General features: G+C 35.3%; 1 protein-coding gene across 4 annotated transcripts in view; it reads right to left on the bottom strand.

Moving 5' to 3' along the window:
- Positions 1-13,200, bottom strand: part of PTPN4 (protein tyrosine phosphatase non-receptor type 4) — a 107,400-nt gene that overhangs the window by 46,154 nt on the left and 48,046 nt on the right. For all 4 annotated transcript variants that reach the window (XR_005955565.1, XM_041472865.1, XM_041472864.1 and 1 more), the window contains exons 4-10: positions 12,567-12,609; positions 12,392-12,470; positions 8,698-8,742; positions 8,399-8,451; positions 6,227-6,347; positions 5,068-5,155; positions 4,240-4,328 (exon numbers count right to left, since the gene is read on the bottom strand). Coding sequence is in view for 3 of the 4 variants with exons in the window: in XM_041472865.1 (XP_041328799.1) it covers positions 4,240-4,328; positions 5,068-5,155; positions 6,227-6,347; positions 8,399-8,451; positions 8,698-8,742; positions 12,392-12,470; positions 12,567-12,609 (518 nt within the window). In the remaining variant the exon portion in view is untranslated. The remainder of the gene's footprint in view (positions 1-4,239; positions 4,329-5,067; positions 5,156-6,226; positions 6,348-8,398; positions 8,452-8,697; positions 8,743-12,391; positions 12,471-12,566; positions 12,610-13,200) is intronic.

Below are 13,200 nucleotides of genomic sequence, written 5' to 3' on the forward strand. Positions count from 1 at the left end.
GAGAAGCAAAACATTAACAGACACCTAAGTTGGATATCTATATATAGACGTTATCTTCTTAAGTAAATCAAATAAAGACATTTTTCTCCAGGGGATCATTCAGAGCACGAACCTAAGTGGGATGTCCTAATTTGTTGGGAGAGTCTGTATCTGCAGTAACATAAAGACACTCCGTGAACATTACGGTTTAAGTTATCGTTATTTACATCTCTTCCCGTTTCTTTTTTCTTTCCCAGCCTTGCCATTAGTTTAACAGTTAATAAATGTTTTATTTCTTAGTTGGGTTTTTGTTAAAAATTCTTAACATATTCTTGCTATCAGAGTTAGTTTCTCAAGGATTTGAAACTTAAAGGTGAGTTATATCTTATCTACTGAAATCAAATTATTTCCCTGGCAATGCATCTATCTTCTTAGAACCTCCTGTGACAAAAACCTGCTTAAGGATAATGTAGGATGGCTCTTATACTTGCTGGATAGGCCATACACTAGTGATTATTAACAGTTCGACTATGGGAAAAACAGAAAAAAAAAATTAGACTATTTAGGCTGCAGCTAATCAACAAGTATGTTATTACTAATTTTTCTAACACTCTGGTGCACAGTGCAATTAAAAGAACATTTTATTATATACCTTTTCTAAAAATGGAGCTCCATACACTTTGAAACATATCAGATTTACTTAGGAATTATTCCATTTATAAAAACATTTACTATCTCTCACTCTTTGGGGTTTCCTCTTCTGCTAAAGAAATTACTACCCCTGGTGATTTACAAACTCAAAGAGAATAAGAATAATACATACAGGGTTTTAATGTCATCCCATAATTTAGGCTTACAGAGAGAGGTCAGCTGACTTTTAAGCCTGAAACCATTTGGAACAGACTCAAAGCTGTAACATTACCCATTAAGGTCTAACTCAACTCAAAAGAGCCACCATTCATGTACAAAGAAATGACTCAGCAAAGCTGATTCCCATCTATTAAAAAAAATACAGCAGATAAGAGAGTTCCTATGCACTGCTAATAGCCTGCTAGGCACTGAATGAGCATATCCACGCTCAGCCCAAGGAAAAGGCATCCTGTCTATGCTTCCTTTCTTTCACTGTTGGCAATGCTGTATACACAAGGAAAAGCACAAGAACAGGCAGGCACCAATATTATTTTTCTGGTATGATTTTCCCATCTAGAGTCACTTCAGACATCTTAAATAATAAAATATATCTTTTAAAATGAATAGATATTTGAAATCCTAGTCTAAAATGCAGATTGTACTCAAACACATGGAAGAAATCTCAAGATACTAAGTCCGGACTCTCAGAAGGGCTTTGCCACCCCAACCCTTGGGAGGGTGATAAGGCAGGACATGAGCAATCCAGCAAATTTCTTGAGCAAGACCTCTTTGACACAGGTTCTGGACCAGTCACCCAGGGAAGATTCTCCTGATAGCTCAGCTCACAAACAAGAAAGGACTGTCCAGATTTACTAGCCGAATACAAACTTGGCTCCAGCAGCTGGGAGATGGCAAAGCTAAAGATCTGAAAGGAAGCGGAGGGATGCAGCAGACTAAACCACGGTTCAGGAGAGGGAACTCCAGTTTGTTCAGAGCTCTGGTGGGCAAAATCCCACAGGAGTTGCCTTTGGGTCACAGGAACAGAGGACAGGTAAGTCAGTCTTCAAGGACAATCTTCTCAATCCAGAACAATCCTGATGTGCTAGAAAACATGCAAGCATGAGAAGAGGCCAGCCAAGATGCACTCAGAACTGCTGACTGGACTCAAACACAAAAAGAAGTGTATAAGATATGTAAGCAGGATCAGATGACCAAGGAGGAACACAGTGCCACCTAATCATTCAGGGATAGAACTAGGGAGATGCACAGCTCAACTGCAGGTGCAACTGGCACTGAACGCAAAAGGCAGCAAAGCTTTCCAGAGATACATCAACCACAAACAACAGGCTAAGGAAAGCACGTTTCCAACTGCTGAACAGGTGGTCTAGTAACAAAGGAAAGGTTGACCTACTCCATGATCTTCTCCTTTGGTCTTCAATCTCCTTGGACTCCCAGGTCTCTGTGCCTGGCAGCAAAGTTTAGGGAAAGGAAGAATTATATACAATACAGGAAGATCAAGTTAGGACACATGGATAAAAGGCAGTGTCCTTTGTTTTCCTCTATTTCTCACTTGTCTTCCTCCTGTTTAATTTCTCCCCATGATTAAAACATTAATAAAAAGAAATTTAGATACAATATCAAATTAAGAGTGAGAGGGCAAAGACATTTTACTTGAGTCTTCTCTAAGCAATACAGTTAAATCTTTATTTCCTCCCACATACATGCATTTCTATCCTCTCACTTGTCTGAAAACTCAGGAGTACTGAAAAACAGGTATCCAAATATCTACTATACTTATAAAGCTACTAGGAAGACACTACACAACTTCAGCTGCATAAGAACAAGAATAAGTGGAAGCAAAAAGAAGTATGGATAGAAAGAAAGGGTAATACGTCTATTATTGAGCTATATTGTGGAAATTGGTATTTCAGATTATTACTTGCAGCAAAAGAAAGTCTCTAACAAGGTGAAATAGGGAAGGGTGGTTCCTTTTTTTTTTTTTGTAAAGACCAATTATGTTGGAACTATAGTCTTCATATCCCTGGTGTCAGCTGATATGGTTGAATACAAAGAACTCTTTAGGTAATTACACACACACAAGAAAACACACTAAGAATTTAGATCAGCATCCCTGGCATACAAACAATATAAAGCAGAACCCAGAGAAACCTCCAACTTCCATTAGTGACGTGTGGCTTAATTATGACTTAGTTTGTACGTACTCAGTAATTTACCAGTGTGATTTACAGGACCTATTTCTACTATTGCTGTTTTCCCAAAAATAACAGCAGTAAAATCAGACTGAAATAAAACCTTCCTGGTTATTACAGCATTCCATTTATAAAGCAGCCTTAGCCCAGAAATGGCTCCAACATCTCAAAACTCTCACCACATGAAGGATATCTTTCCTGGAATGTGTCACTATTATAAGGGCAGGTCTGACTAACTGGTACAGCAGTTTCAGGTTTATCATTGAAAGCTCCAGTTTTAGTTTACCCAATAACCATGAAGACCGGAAATTTAAATGCTTTGTAATTGGCTCAGTCTTACTTTTCTTCAAAGGCATACAGGTAAAATGTTCAGCACATTCAGTTGTACTGGCTGCAGATAACACTTCGATATAGCTTCATTTTTTCTTTCTCTACAAAAATCAACTAACATTCGACCAATAACACTGTTTCTCAGCTTGGTAAACCACAAGATATGTAACTTCCTACAATGAACCTTGAGACTAAGCTTAGCACAGAAAAGTAGAATATGTCAGAAATTCACGGGGTTGCAGAAAATAACAAGCACACATCAGCAGCAAACAAAAATGCAAAATCAGTAGCAAATGAAAAGTTCTGATCACTTCTCCTGAACGAACAGCTTTTGTGCCTGGTGAACTAATGTCTGCTATGATAATCTTATATGACTGGCTTCATCCACTCAGAATGCAGCCATAGCAACTCAGCAACACAAGCAATAAGGCTGTCAAAGTGGACTCCAAACCAGCAAAAGAAACCAAGGGAAGGTTACTTCTGCAGGAACTAAGAAAGGCATTTCCAGAAAGGTGACATAATTTCTATAGAGCACCACAGAGGTTATAGAGCACTTCTGAAGAATTTAGAGATTTAAAGATTTTCTGCACTAAATGCACTTTTTTTGATCATATAATGAAAATGGTTATTTACAGATGAAGAGATGACAATATCCTGAATGCTCCACCTCAGTTATTCACAAGTACCATAACTACATTAAATTTCAAGCACACACTACAATTAATTTATAGGTCACAAAACAGGTCAGAGCAGTCAATCTCCAGGTTGATATTTTTCAATTCACCTGTCTCTTTAAAGACTGTAAGCTAGACCACCACACTGGCCCTGGCTATATAGTTAATTAAACGTAAAGTATGCTTACAACATCCTGAAGAAAAAGAGTACTGAAATTCATTACAGTTTCATTAGAGTTTCAAAGTTGTTTAACAGCACAGCATGCACACCAGGACATACTCCCCCTGCAGAATTCCCCATGGCACATGAGATAAATAATTTCCACATGATACAAAACAACATAAGTTTCGGACTTTTTAAGAGTGGTAAAAATATTTTGAAACAGCAAATAAAAACATTAAACAGCTGTTCTTACCACTGAAAGGTGTTAATTCGTATGCGGTTCTTAAAAATTAGTATTCCACCTGACATCACTCCAATCATTATTTCATTGTTACTCTGATCCTTTAAAAAAAAGAGAAAATTACTTGAATAACAGTATAAATATCTTTTGAAACCTCATATATATTCATTCTCATCCCTCTCCAAATAAACAAAATAATGTGGAAATAATTGTGTTGTAATAAGACAAATAAAAAATTAAATTATTCCCTCCTATTTAGGACAAACCTGAATGTTTGCTCAGAGTTCCTTATAAGCAACCACAAAATTTTAATTTCTCAAGCTAGATCTTCTGTCTTACACCAGCTTTGATGAAATAAATACGAGTATTCTGGTTTATTGTGAATAGCAGCACTAATAGACTGGCCTGGCATTTGCTACACTAAAAGCAACTTTAATTCCTACCTGAAAGGAAATTGCAATCTCAGAACACAGAGAGGAGAGATTCTAAAACAAACAATATTGTAAGCATATTTGAGCAGCACCTTTTTCTTGAAATATCTTTGCACATTAATCAAGCACCTGCTACAGAACTCTGAAGATGGGATTCAAGGCAACAAAGCTCAACCTGATTAAAACAGAGCTAACTAAGCACAAATATAAGCAAAGAAATAGCCTCTCTATAGTGAAATAGTGGATATTCAATCAGCAAATCCCAGTTAGGCACCTAACAGGATAATATTTTTTTCTTTTATTTTCTCTTGTAAGCAAAAGCCAGGAAGGCTCACAAAAAGAGAAGTGTATTTTTCCATAAATCTCAGAGGAATACATTTTTACATTACACTAGTTCGTCCAAACTTACCCTTGCATAGTGCAATTCAACTCCATAAAGTTCTAAGGTACGTGCTGTATTGAGATAATTGAACTCTGCTTCTGCAGGAGACAACCCTCTGAAAGAAAGCAGCTAAATCAGAAATGTTCTAACATGACCTCCCACATCAGGCTCCCCAAGTGAGTGCAGACAGAAAATCTGCATTCATTTTACTACTTCTATCCCCACCCTGAAATCTGAATTTCCTTTCTTATGATAAACAGACTGTAACCCAAAAATTTTAACAGAAAAGTACTTATGCTTCCAAAAGAACAGAAGTCTTGACAAGAGCCCACAACACATTTTATATTAATGTACTTTATCATTTAAATGTTTGTGGAGCCCTAGAATCTGGAAATTAGTTTTACAGTCCTGTATTTGGCATTGGTAATTTAAATTACCCTCAAATCACTCAAATGTCTTTAATGTAGCTAAGAGAATTTTCTAAGCCTTTGTCTGAAGTTCAAGGTAACATTCTGCAGTTTTGAAAGCAAAAATGACCTGATCAAGCAAATGTTTTATAAATATTGCTTACATTTTGTTAAATTTAACTAACCAAAGGCACTTAAGTTCTAAAATAGGAAGGAGCCATCACTGGAAAGTACCACAATGTTACATACTGAAAAAAAAAATATTTTCCATTGCTTCATTGCCTTTTCCTCTTTCTGAAAGGTCAGAGACTCACACGCAGGAAAGAGCAGATATTGAAGAAAAGGACTTTGTTACATCTAAAGTAACTCTTTTACTGGTGAGAGCATCATGAAAGCAAAGCCCTTATGCTCAGAACATTCCCAAAGACGGAAAAAAAAATCTTGAATAAAATATATCCAGCTAAGCTAATATCCAACATAATATGCACAAATACTGTTTTCAGAGAACCTTTAACTTAACATGTTCATTATTTCACTAATTTAGATACTCATATTTTGTACAGACCATCAATGGTATTTATTATACATGTATTTAATCTAGAAAAAGAAAAATCACATTATCTTAAAAGAAACAACCAAAACCAACCAACTAACCAAAAAACCCAACAACCCACCCACCCCAAAACCTTTAAGAAAAAATACTATTTTGTTTAATATAATAGCACAGCATCAGCAGTCAGGATTTGACAAAGTCATTATCTTCTGATGTAAATCCTTACATGTGCTGCTGATGTAATTTTGCTATTTCTTTTTCAAAGTCTTGAGGCTGGCTAGGGATGAAAGAATATTCTGAGAGGTAGCCTGGCAAGTTTTCTGAATGGTTGTAGTCTCCCAGCTCGGCTAAAATATTAAAAAGAGAGGTTATTGTTTATCACTGATGTACTTGGCATTGTGCAATGCCCCCAAATTCACACGAGTTTGCTCCCACATAATTTATGATCCACAGCAAAGAAAATTAGAGATGACATTTGGACTCCCATTTTCCCTTTTGAATAAACAGTCACATTCTCAGTGAATATTATAGAGATTATTTAGAGAGGGCTTTGATTATGCACTTATGAAGGGAGTTCATAAAGTGTTTAATTTTTAACAGACAAATTAATCCATAAATGCTGTCATTACAGCTAGCACTAAGTAGGATATATATAGGATAGGTATTACATTTTCTCTTATTATTTTACTTTTGCTTGTTTTTATGGGATTACACAATTTTATTCATTTGACACTACAACTGCTATTTTATCATGAAGATCTGCAAAATCCAGCCACTCACTCTGCATCAAGATACATTCAGAAGCATTAGAAAAATATTTTTTGCACATTCACTTGTATGTATGAAACAAAGTACACATACATACACCTACATTGAAACTACTCTACTTGAAACTACTAAAAAGTGTGTTTACATAATTTGTAACACTTTCTTAAAATTATAAGAAATAGATTACAACCACATTTGTCAGAAAACAACACATAAATAATGTGTGCTAAAATTCTTTTTTTGAGGATTTCTAACTACAGTAGAAAAAAAAAAATCAGGTTTAAACATCTGCAATCCATGTAGCAGTTTGACAGTGATAGATAAGAAACATAAAATGAAAAGAGGAGAGATAACAGTAATATATCATGATCTGGGGTCCTGGGCAGGCCTAGCAGCACTGACAGGGCAGATGAAGGCACTTACTGAGCAGGAGGATGAGGAGAGGAAAGGAAGGGAAGGTAGGAAAGACCTCTGGGTCACTTGCATCACCACAAACAGATCCTACTGTAAATAATTTAAAAACTAGAAAATTGGACCAGGTTTTATAACAGAATGCACTCCTTGCTGAAATCCAAGAGTACAGGACTGAGATCTGCTATTTACAGGTATTTATAAACAATCCAGGACGTTTATTACTAAGCAGGTACAGGAATCATTAGATAGAGCTGTTCATGCTGACAAACTTAGTAGCAGCGGGATGTGATGGATAAATGTAAATACAATGCACTGTGTATACCCACCATTTCTACAATATTTAAAAAAACCCCATATTGTGTTCTTACAACCTTAGAACGCTACCAAGTTTTCACAATTCCTGTTACCAAATACTTTATCTCTTCAAAGACAAATCCCTATGGCATGACAGCATTTGCAGTACATTTTTCAGGCTGCTGAAGTGTGGGAGTTTTGTTTAAGAGAAATTGTTCTATTGACTGACCTACAAAAAGGTGACCACTGAGCAAAACCATGCATAAAACATGACATTACCATTATTATATATTTTTAATGAAACCATTAACATGGACACAGTTTCTCTGATATGTACAAAGTACACAAAGTACTAATGTGGATGTAAGTATCTTCAACAGTGTAAAACCACAGGAATGTGAATGAATATATTGGGATTGCTTAATTTCAGCTTATGAAGAAAAACTGAATGAGGAAGAAAACTAAATGTCAGTTTTCAAGACTCATCTACTCACTGGATGGCTTACAATTGCCAAGATGGGTATTGAACTTTTTTGCCAGATAAGACCAGAACTCCCGTTTCCACATTTATTTGGAGGTTCACTGTATAGTATGTTAAAAATATTCTAGTGTCTTAAGAAATACTTTTTAGTATCATTCTCAAGGCAAAAGGCATGATGCCATGCCTCAGAATACACAGGAATAAAAGAGTATTGATTTGGGGTTTTCTAACAGTGTGGCTTTAAGTACTTTTGCCATATCCAATTCAGCAAAACATGCTGGGGGAGGACAACCAATCAATGTCCTTAATCATGAGAGAATTAGCACAATGCCCACAAACACCACCGTATAATGCTATACAAAGTACATTCTTTTGAAACTAATCAATAAGACTTTTTATATATTTCAGTACTACAAGTACACAAGCACTAATTATACTTACATTGAACAGCATAGGAAGCCAGAAGAGCAGCAGTATTATAAGGACAGGGCAATCTGTTTTGTTTTTAAAATGATAAAAAAATAAAATTACATATATCATATGACATTTGGCTGTTTTGAAAACCCTAGTCTTTTATAGTCTACAGACAAATTTGACAGGTAATTATTATAAACATTTCCACTTGCATAGACAGTGATTAATTCTTAATAAGTTTTTATTTTTGCAGGCAAAATATCTCGTTATGAACTTTTCCTTGACTAGATTTGCATTTAATGCTTAACACAAGAAAAATGTCTTACCTTCCAGTAAGAATGTCCTGCTTAATTTGCAAAAAGTACTGGTACCTTATTTAGAAAAGCAAACAAAAAAACACTACAATTAAAAATATTATTCCATCATTTTTCATCAATTTAATGTAATTTGCTTTCAATTAGTGTCAAACTAACACTGGACATTTTGCATGTTATTTCCTAAACTCTGTAGGAAAGAAATGAAACTTTGCTTAGTAATCTAATAATCCGGCTTGGTAAATTAAAATGACTTACAGGCTATGAAGTTATGCTTTATATTTTTCTAAAAGGCTACAAATTTCACATTCTTCCTGCTTTATACAGCAATCACAAGTCGAAGTTTGCATCTGTGCATGGAGGTACCCTTATAAGAATGATCTGTACTCCAAGTAGACAGAACAATTTATCCTGAGTATTCGATACTGCTGTGTTTTCATTTATATTAATTATTCTCAGTATTTTGGAGTTATATTGTTATTACAAAAGTTGAGCACTCTATTATGTCAAACACCTCTCAATCAACTTCCCTTGAGCTTCTAAAGTTTTCTTTATATTATAATGTGAAAAAAGCTTCTTTTAGAAATTCATCTAGTTTTTTCGTGCCCACTCTTTTCAAGTCAGGAAGGAGATTGATATAACAGAAAGAACAGCCAAACATTTTAAAACACAAACTACTTCCCACCAAACAGGAGCACCAGAAACACCATGACTTAAAAACTCCAACAAGCTGGAAAGTACAACAAATTTCCCCCTAAATTACTTCCTTTGTTTCTCCAACAAACCCCAAATATTTTGTTAATGTCTCAGAATGAATCTTTTGTTCATTCAGTTTAGTTCCTTCATATTTCACTCAGAGGTTTTAGAAAATTTGACAGAAGTATAACGTTTACATCAAGTGGCAAATCACACCTGCTACAAAGCTTCACTGAACTAGAGACTGCAGTGGGGTACCAAACAAGATTTATCAAGGTGGCAGGATGTTAGCAAAAGCTTAAACTTTCAGAATAAAAATCCTTGTAAAATAACATAAAAGCTGCTGTAGAATTTGTCTCCACTGCCTTTTAAATTTTTTAATAAAAGTGTCACTGAGTGGCAAATTTAAACATCACTCCTGATTTCTTATAAATTTAAACCCAACATTATTACTATTATAATAATCACCTGTTTTCCTTTGTATAGTTCTGATTCAAAAGCTGGGCTATACCCATTCATTACAAACACCAATATTACATATGAAAAGCACTAAATGTTAAATATTCATTTCCCAACAACAACTTCAACTAAGAAATTAAAGCTAAAATATATCACTTCATTACACACAACATGACTTCTCCTAACTGTGTAGTCTTCAGAAAGTGGATTATCTACCACTTAAAGTCTTACACAAACATTTACAAATATTCACAAAGAAATCCAATTATTTACAAGCTATATAACAATAAAAAGGTAAAACATTCCATGTTTGTAAGAATATGAGGGAAAACATTTGTGAACTGACATGCAAAGATTAGTCCATGTGCTCAACCCCTACAAACTTTAAGTGACCAAAAGGGCAAGAATCTTACTTTAAAAGACATTGACATCAAGGAATTAAAACTTAGACGTTCTCCAAGCTTTAGAGATCTCAAATACTTCAAATACTTAAAATGCATATTGAAACAAACAAAAAAAAATAGATAAAGCAAATTACTGATTAATAAATGCAATAAATTACAACTTAAATTTATATATTAAATGGATATGCTTCACATGCTTTTCTTGAGCATCTCTTCACAAATATACAGCTGCACTTCCATTTTATTTGGATGTTTTTTGGTATAAAGCTTTATTAGAAATATTTCATGGTACTTAAAGGACATCTTGATTAAGGGACAACAAGCAGAGTTCATCTTCTGTCCACTGTTTTCACTGAACAGTGAGGTTAGTGGCTTGTTAGCCAACCACCAGTTTGACCACTGAAGCCTCACATATTATTGAGCAAAATGGGAAATCAATAGAAGCTTTAGCAAAGCAGATCTGCAAAAGCCTGAACAACAGACTCCACTAAAACAACAAAGGCAGCACTGCATGACCATGTTTTCATCTTGTTTATATAGCTACAGCTAGAAAAGGGCAGGACAGAATTATTGCTAATGGAGTCAACATTAATAAGCAATTTTTCCTGCCACGAGGAGCACTAATGAAGCTTCATTCCCTCCCCAGACAAGTTTCTGAAGCGAAGCTCTCCAGTGCACACTGAGCTCACACTGACCTCTCCTGACCTGGGGCATTCAAACCTGCCTCGCTCACGTGAACGCACAGAGGGCTAAGAAGACACTGAATCTTTCCCTGACAGCTCTTCATACTGCTTCGTGTTTTGAGCCATTCCTCTGTTCTCATGGAATTTGTAAAAACTGAGCATTTTGGAACAGTCTCAGCTCCAGCCGGAATTGTCAGAAGTTTGCACTTTCTTTTCTTTCCCTTTTTTGAGTGGGAATACTGATTATGTGAAAGGACCCATATTTGTGACATGGCATCCTAAATTCACTCCAAAAAAGCCCATGGATAATATCTCTCTCTCTTCATAATAATTCAAAATACAAATGAGTTTTCTCAAGGGCAATTAGGCCTATTAGCAAAAAAGGCAGAGCTGACCTAGATAGAGAAACCATACATTATTTCCCATTTAAAAGAAAGCTGTGTTTATAGCTTTGTGTTTAGAGAATAGCACTTCTCCAGTTTTCTCCTTCTTTATGGTTTACTTCACACTGATCAACACTTATCCTTTTTCTCATCTCCTCAGGAATATTACATATTTTGCTTTAATTCAAAAAACATGTTTTTCATTATTCACTATTTTGATAGAGTAAATTGCCAAATTTTCCTAGAGTATATATTTCAGTAAAACAAAGTCTCATGCAGAATCTCTGGGAGTCATTTTAGTGAATTCTGCTTACATATGTGCAGAACTTTGTCCAAAATATGACAAATTAAAGGCAATGATAAACAAACGTGGACTCAAATTGTCACAGTTTTGGTACTCAGGTTTCAAAAGCTATCCTCAATAATTTTTTTGAATGGGGCTGACCTGTTTTCAGAATGGCCTACATCCAAAAATTCCTATCTGTCAATTCATGCCATTTATGTAGAGGGCCAGAAGTAATTAAAAATATGGAAAATTTGAGGCATTTCTTCAGGGACTAATTGCAATTCACAAGCCTCTAATTTTGATTCACACTGAGCATTTTCTTCAACAGATTTCAACACACTGCTATCAAAATAAACTTACATGATTCAAACTACAACTACAACCACAGAGATTAATTTTATTAGTACCAAGTAAAAAACTGGGGAGGAAAACATGCAGAATGCTCAGCAATTTTTCGTCACAACAGAGAACATTTGGAAGGATAGAATTAAATTTGTACTTATTGTTAAACACTGGGATTAAGATTTTCCTCTTTTCTCTATTTTCCCTTTTCTGTTTCTACTTGGTAGCATTTGCTTCATGTAGTTACTTCACTTTGTATATAAATTTCTAAGTTTTTTCACAGAGTCTTTTTGTTGCATTGATTTGGTACAACGACATAGGTAATTATTAGACAAAACTCAGAAGCTCGTACATACAACAAGAATGAGTTAAAAGAAAGTTTCCAAGTTACACCTTAAATAAATTAATTACTGTTCTAGGGAAGTATTTTATTGGCAAAGCAACCAGACCTACCTTGTATATTCTTCTTGGAGTTTGTTTGGGTCACTTACAAAAAACTTAACTCTGAAGTTCAGACTGTGAGGAGATCCTCCTATGGTCAAGAAAAGTTATTTCTAATTAATCAGGGCACCCTGGAAAAATAGCATAATAACAATAGATGAATTGATGAAATACATACATTACTCACTTTTTAATTGTTTCCTGATAGGTTTGTTTGGATCCAACCACCTCTGGAAAGAGACAAATTGTAACACAAACTTCAGAGAAACAAAGTAAAAATCTCAGCCTTCACCATCAAGAAACTGGTGCTTTTTTATTACTTCTTACTTGTCTTTTACCAAAATGCTTCACTGGCATACACAGGCTTATTACTGATTCTGGAGACATCATCACTATCATCAACAACTGCTACTGCTCTTCTTTCCCCAAGATTAACCTATATGGTCCAGATACCTGTTTTACAGCAGTAATTCCACTTTGAGTTGCTTTCATGATTGTCACAGGAGCCTGAGAACCCAACTATGCTGTGCTTAACAGCTGTCAGCTACTTTTTAAGAAGAGCCACCTAAACTAGTGAAGAGTGGTAAGCAGGCTCATTTACAACTCCAAAGTGAATTTAACTACTTCCAGTACTTCTGACCCTGGATTTTGCAGGTCTGCCACATCCAGGGAGTGATCCCACTGGCTCAAATTGTCAGCTTGAGTGTCAGCACCTCTACATCACTAACTGGATCTTGGAAGCCAGAGACCCAGCACTCAGCCTCCTGGATTAAGGACTAGAGAATAATTTTACTGAACAGTTCCAAATATTGATTGTTTCT

This window comes from Pyrgilauda ruficollis, unplaced genomic scaffold, assembly GCF_017590135.1.
Source record: "Pyrgilauda ruficollis isolate IOZ18807 unplaced genomic scaffold, ASM1759013v1 scaffold3, whole genome shotgun sequence".
In the NCBI taxonomy this organism is placed as follows: Eukaryota; Metazoa; Chordata; class Aves; order Passeriformes; family Passeridae; genus Pyrgilauda; species Pyrgilauda ruficollis.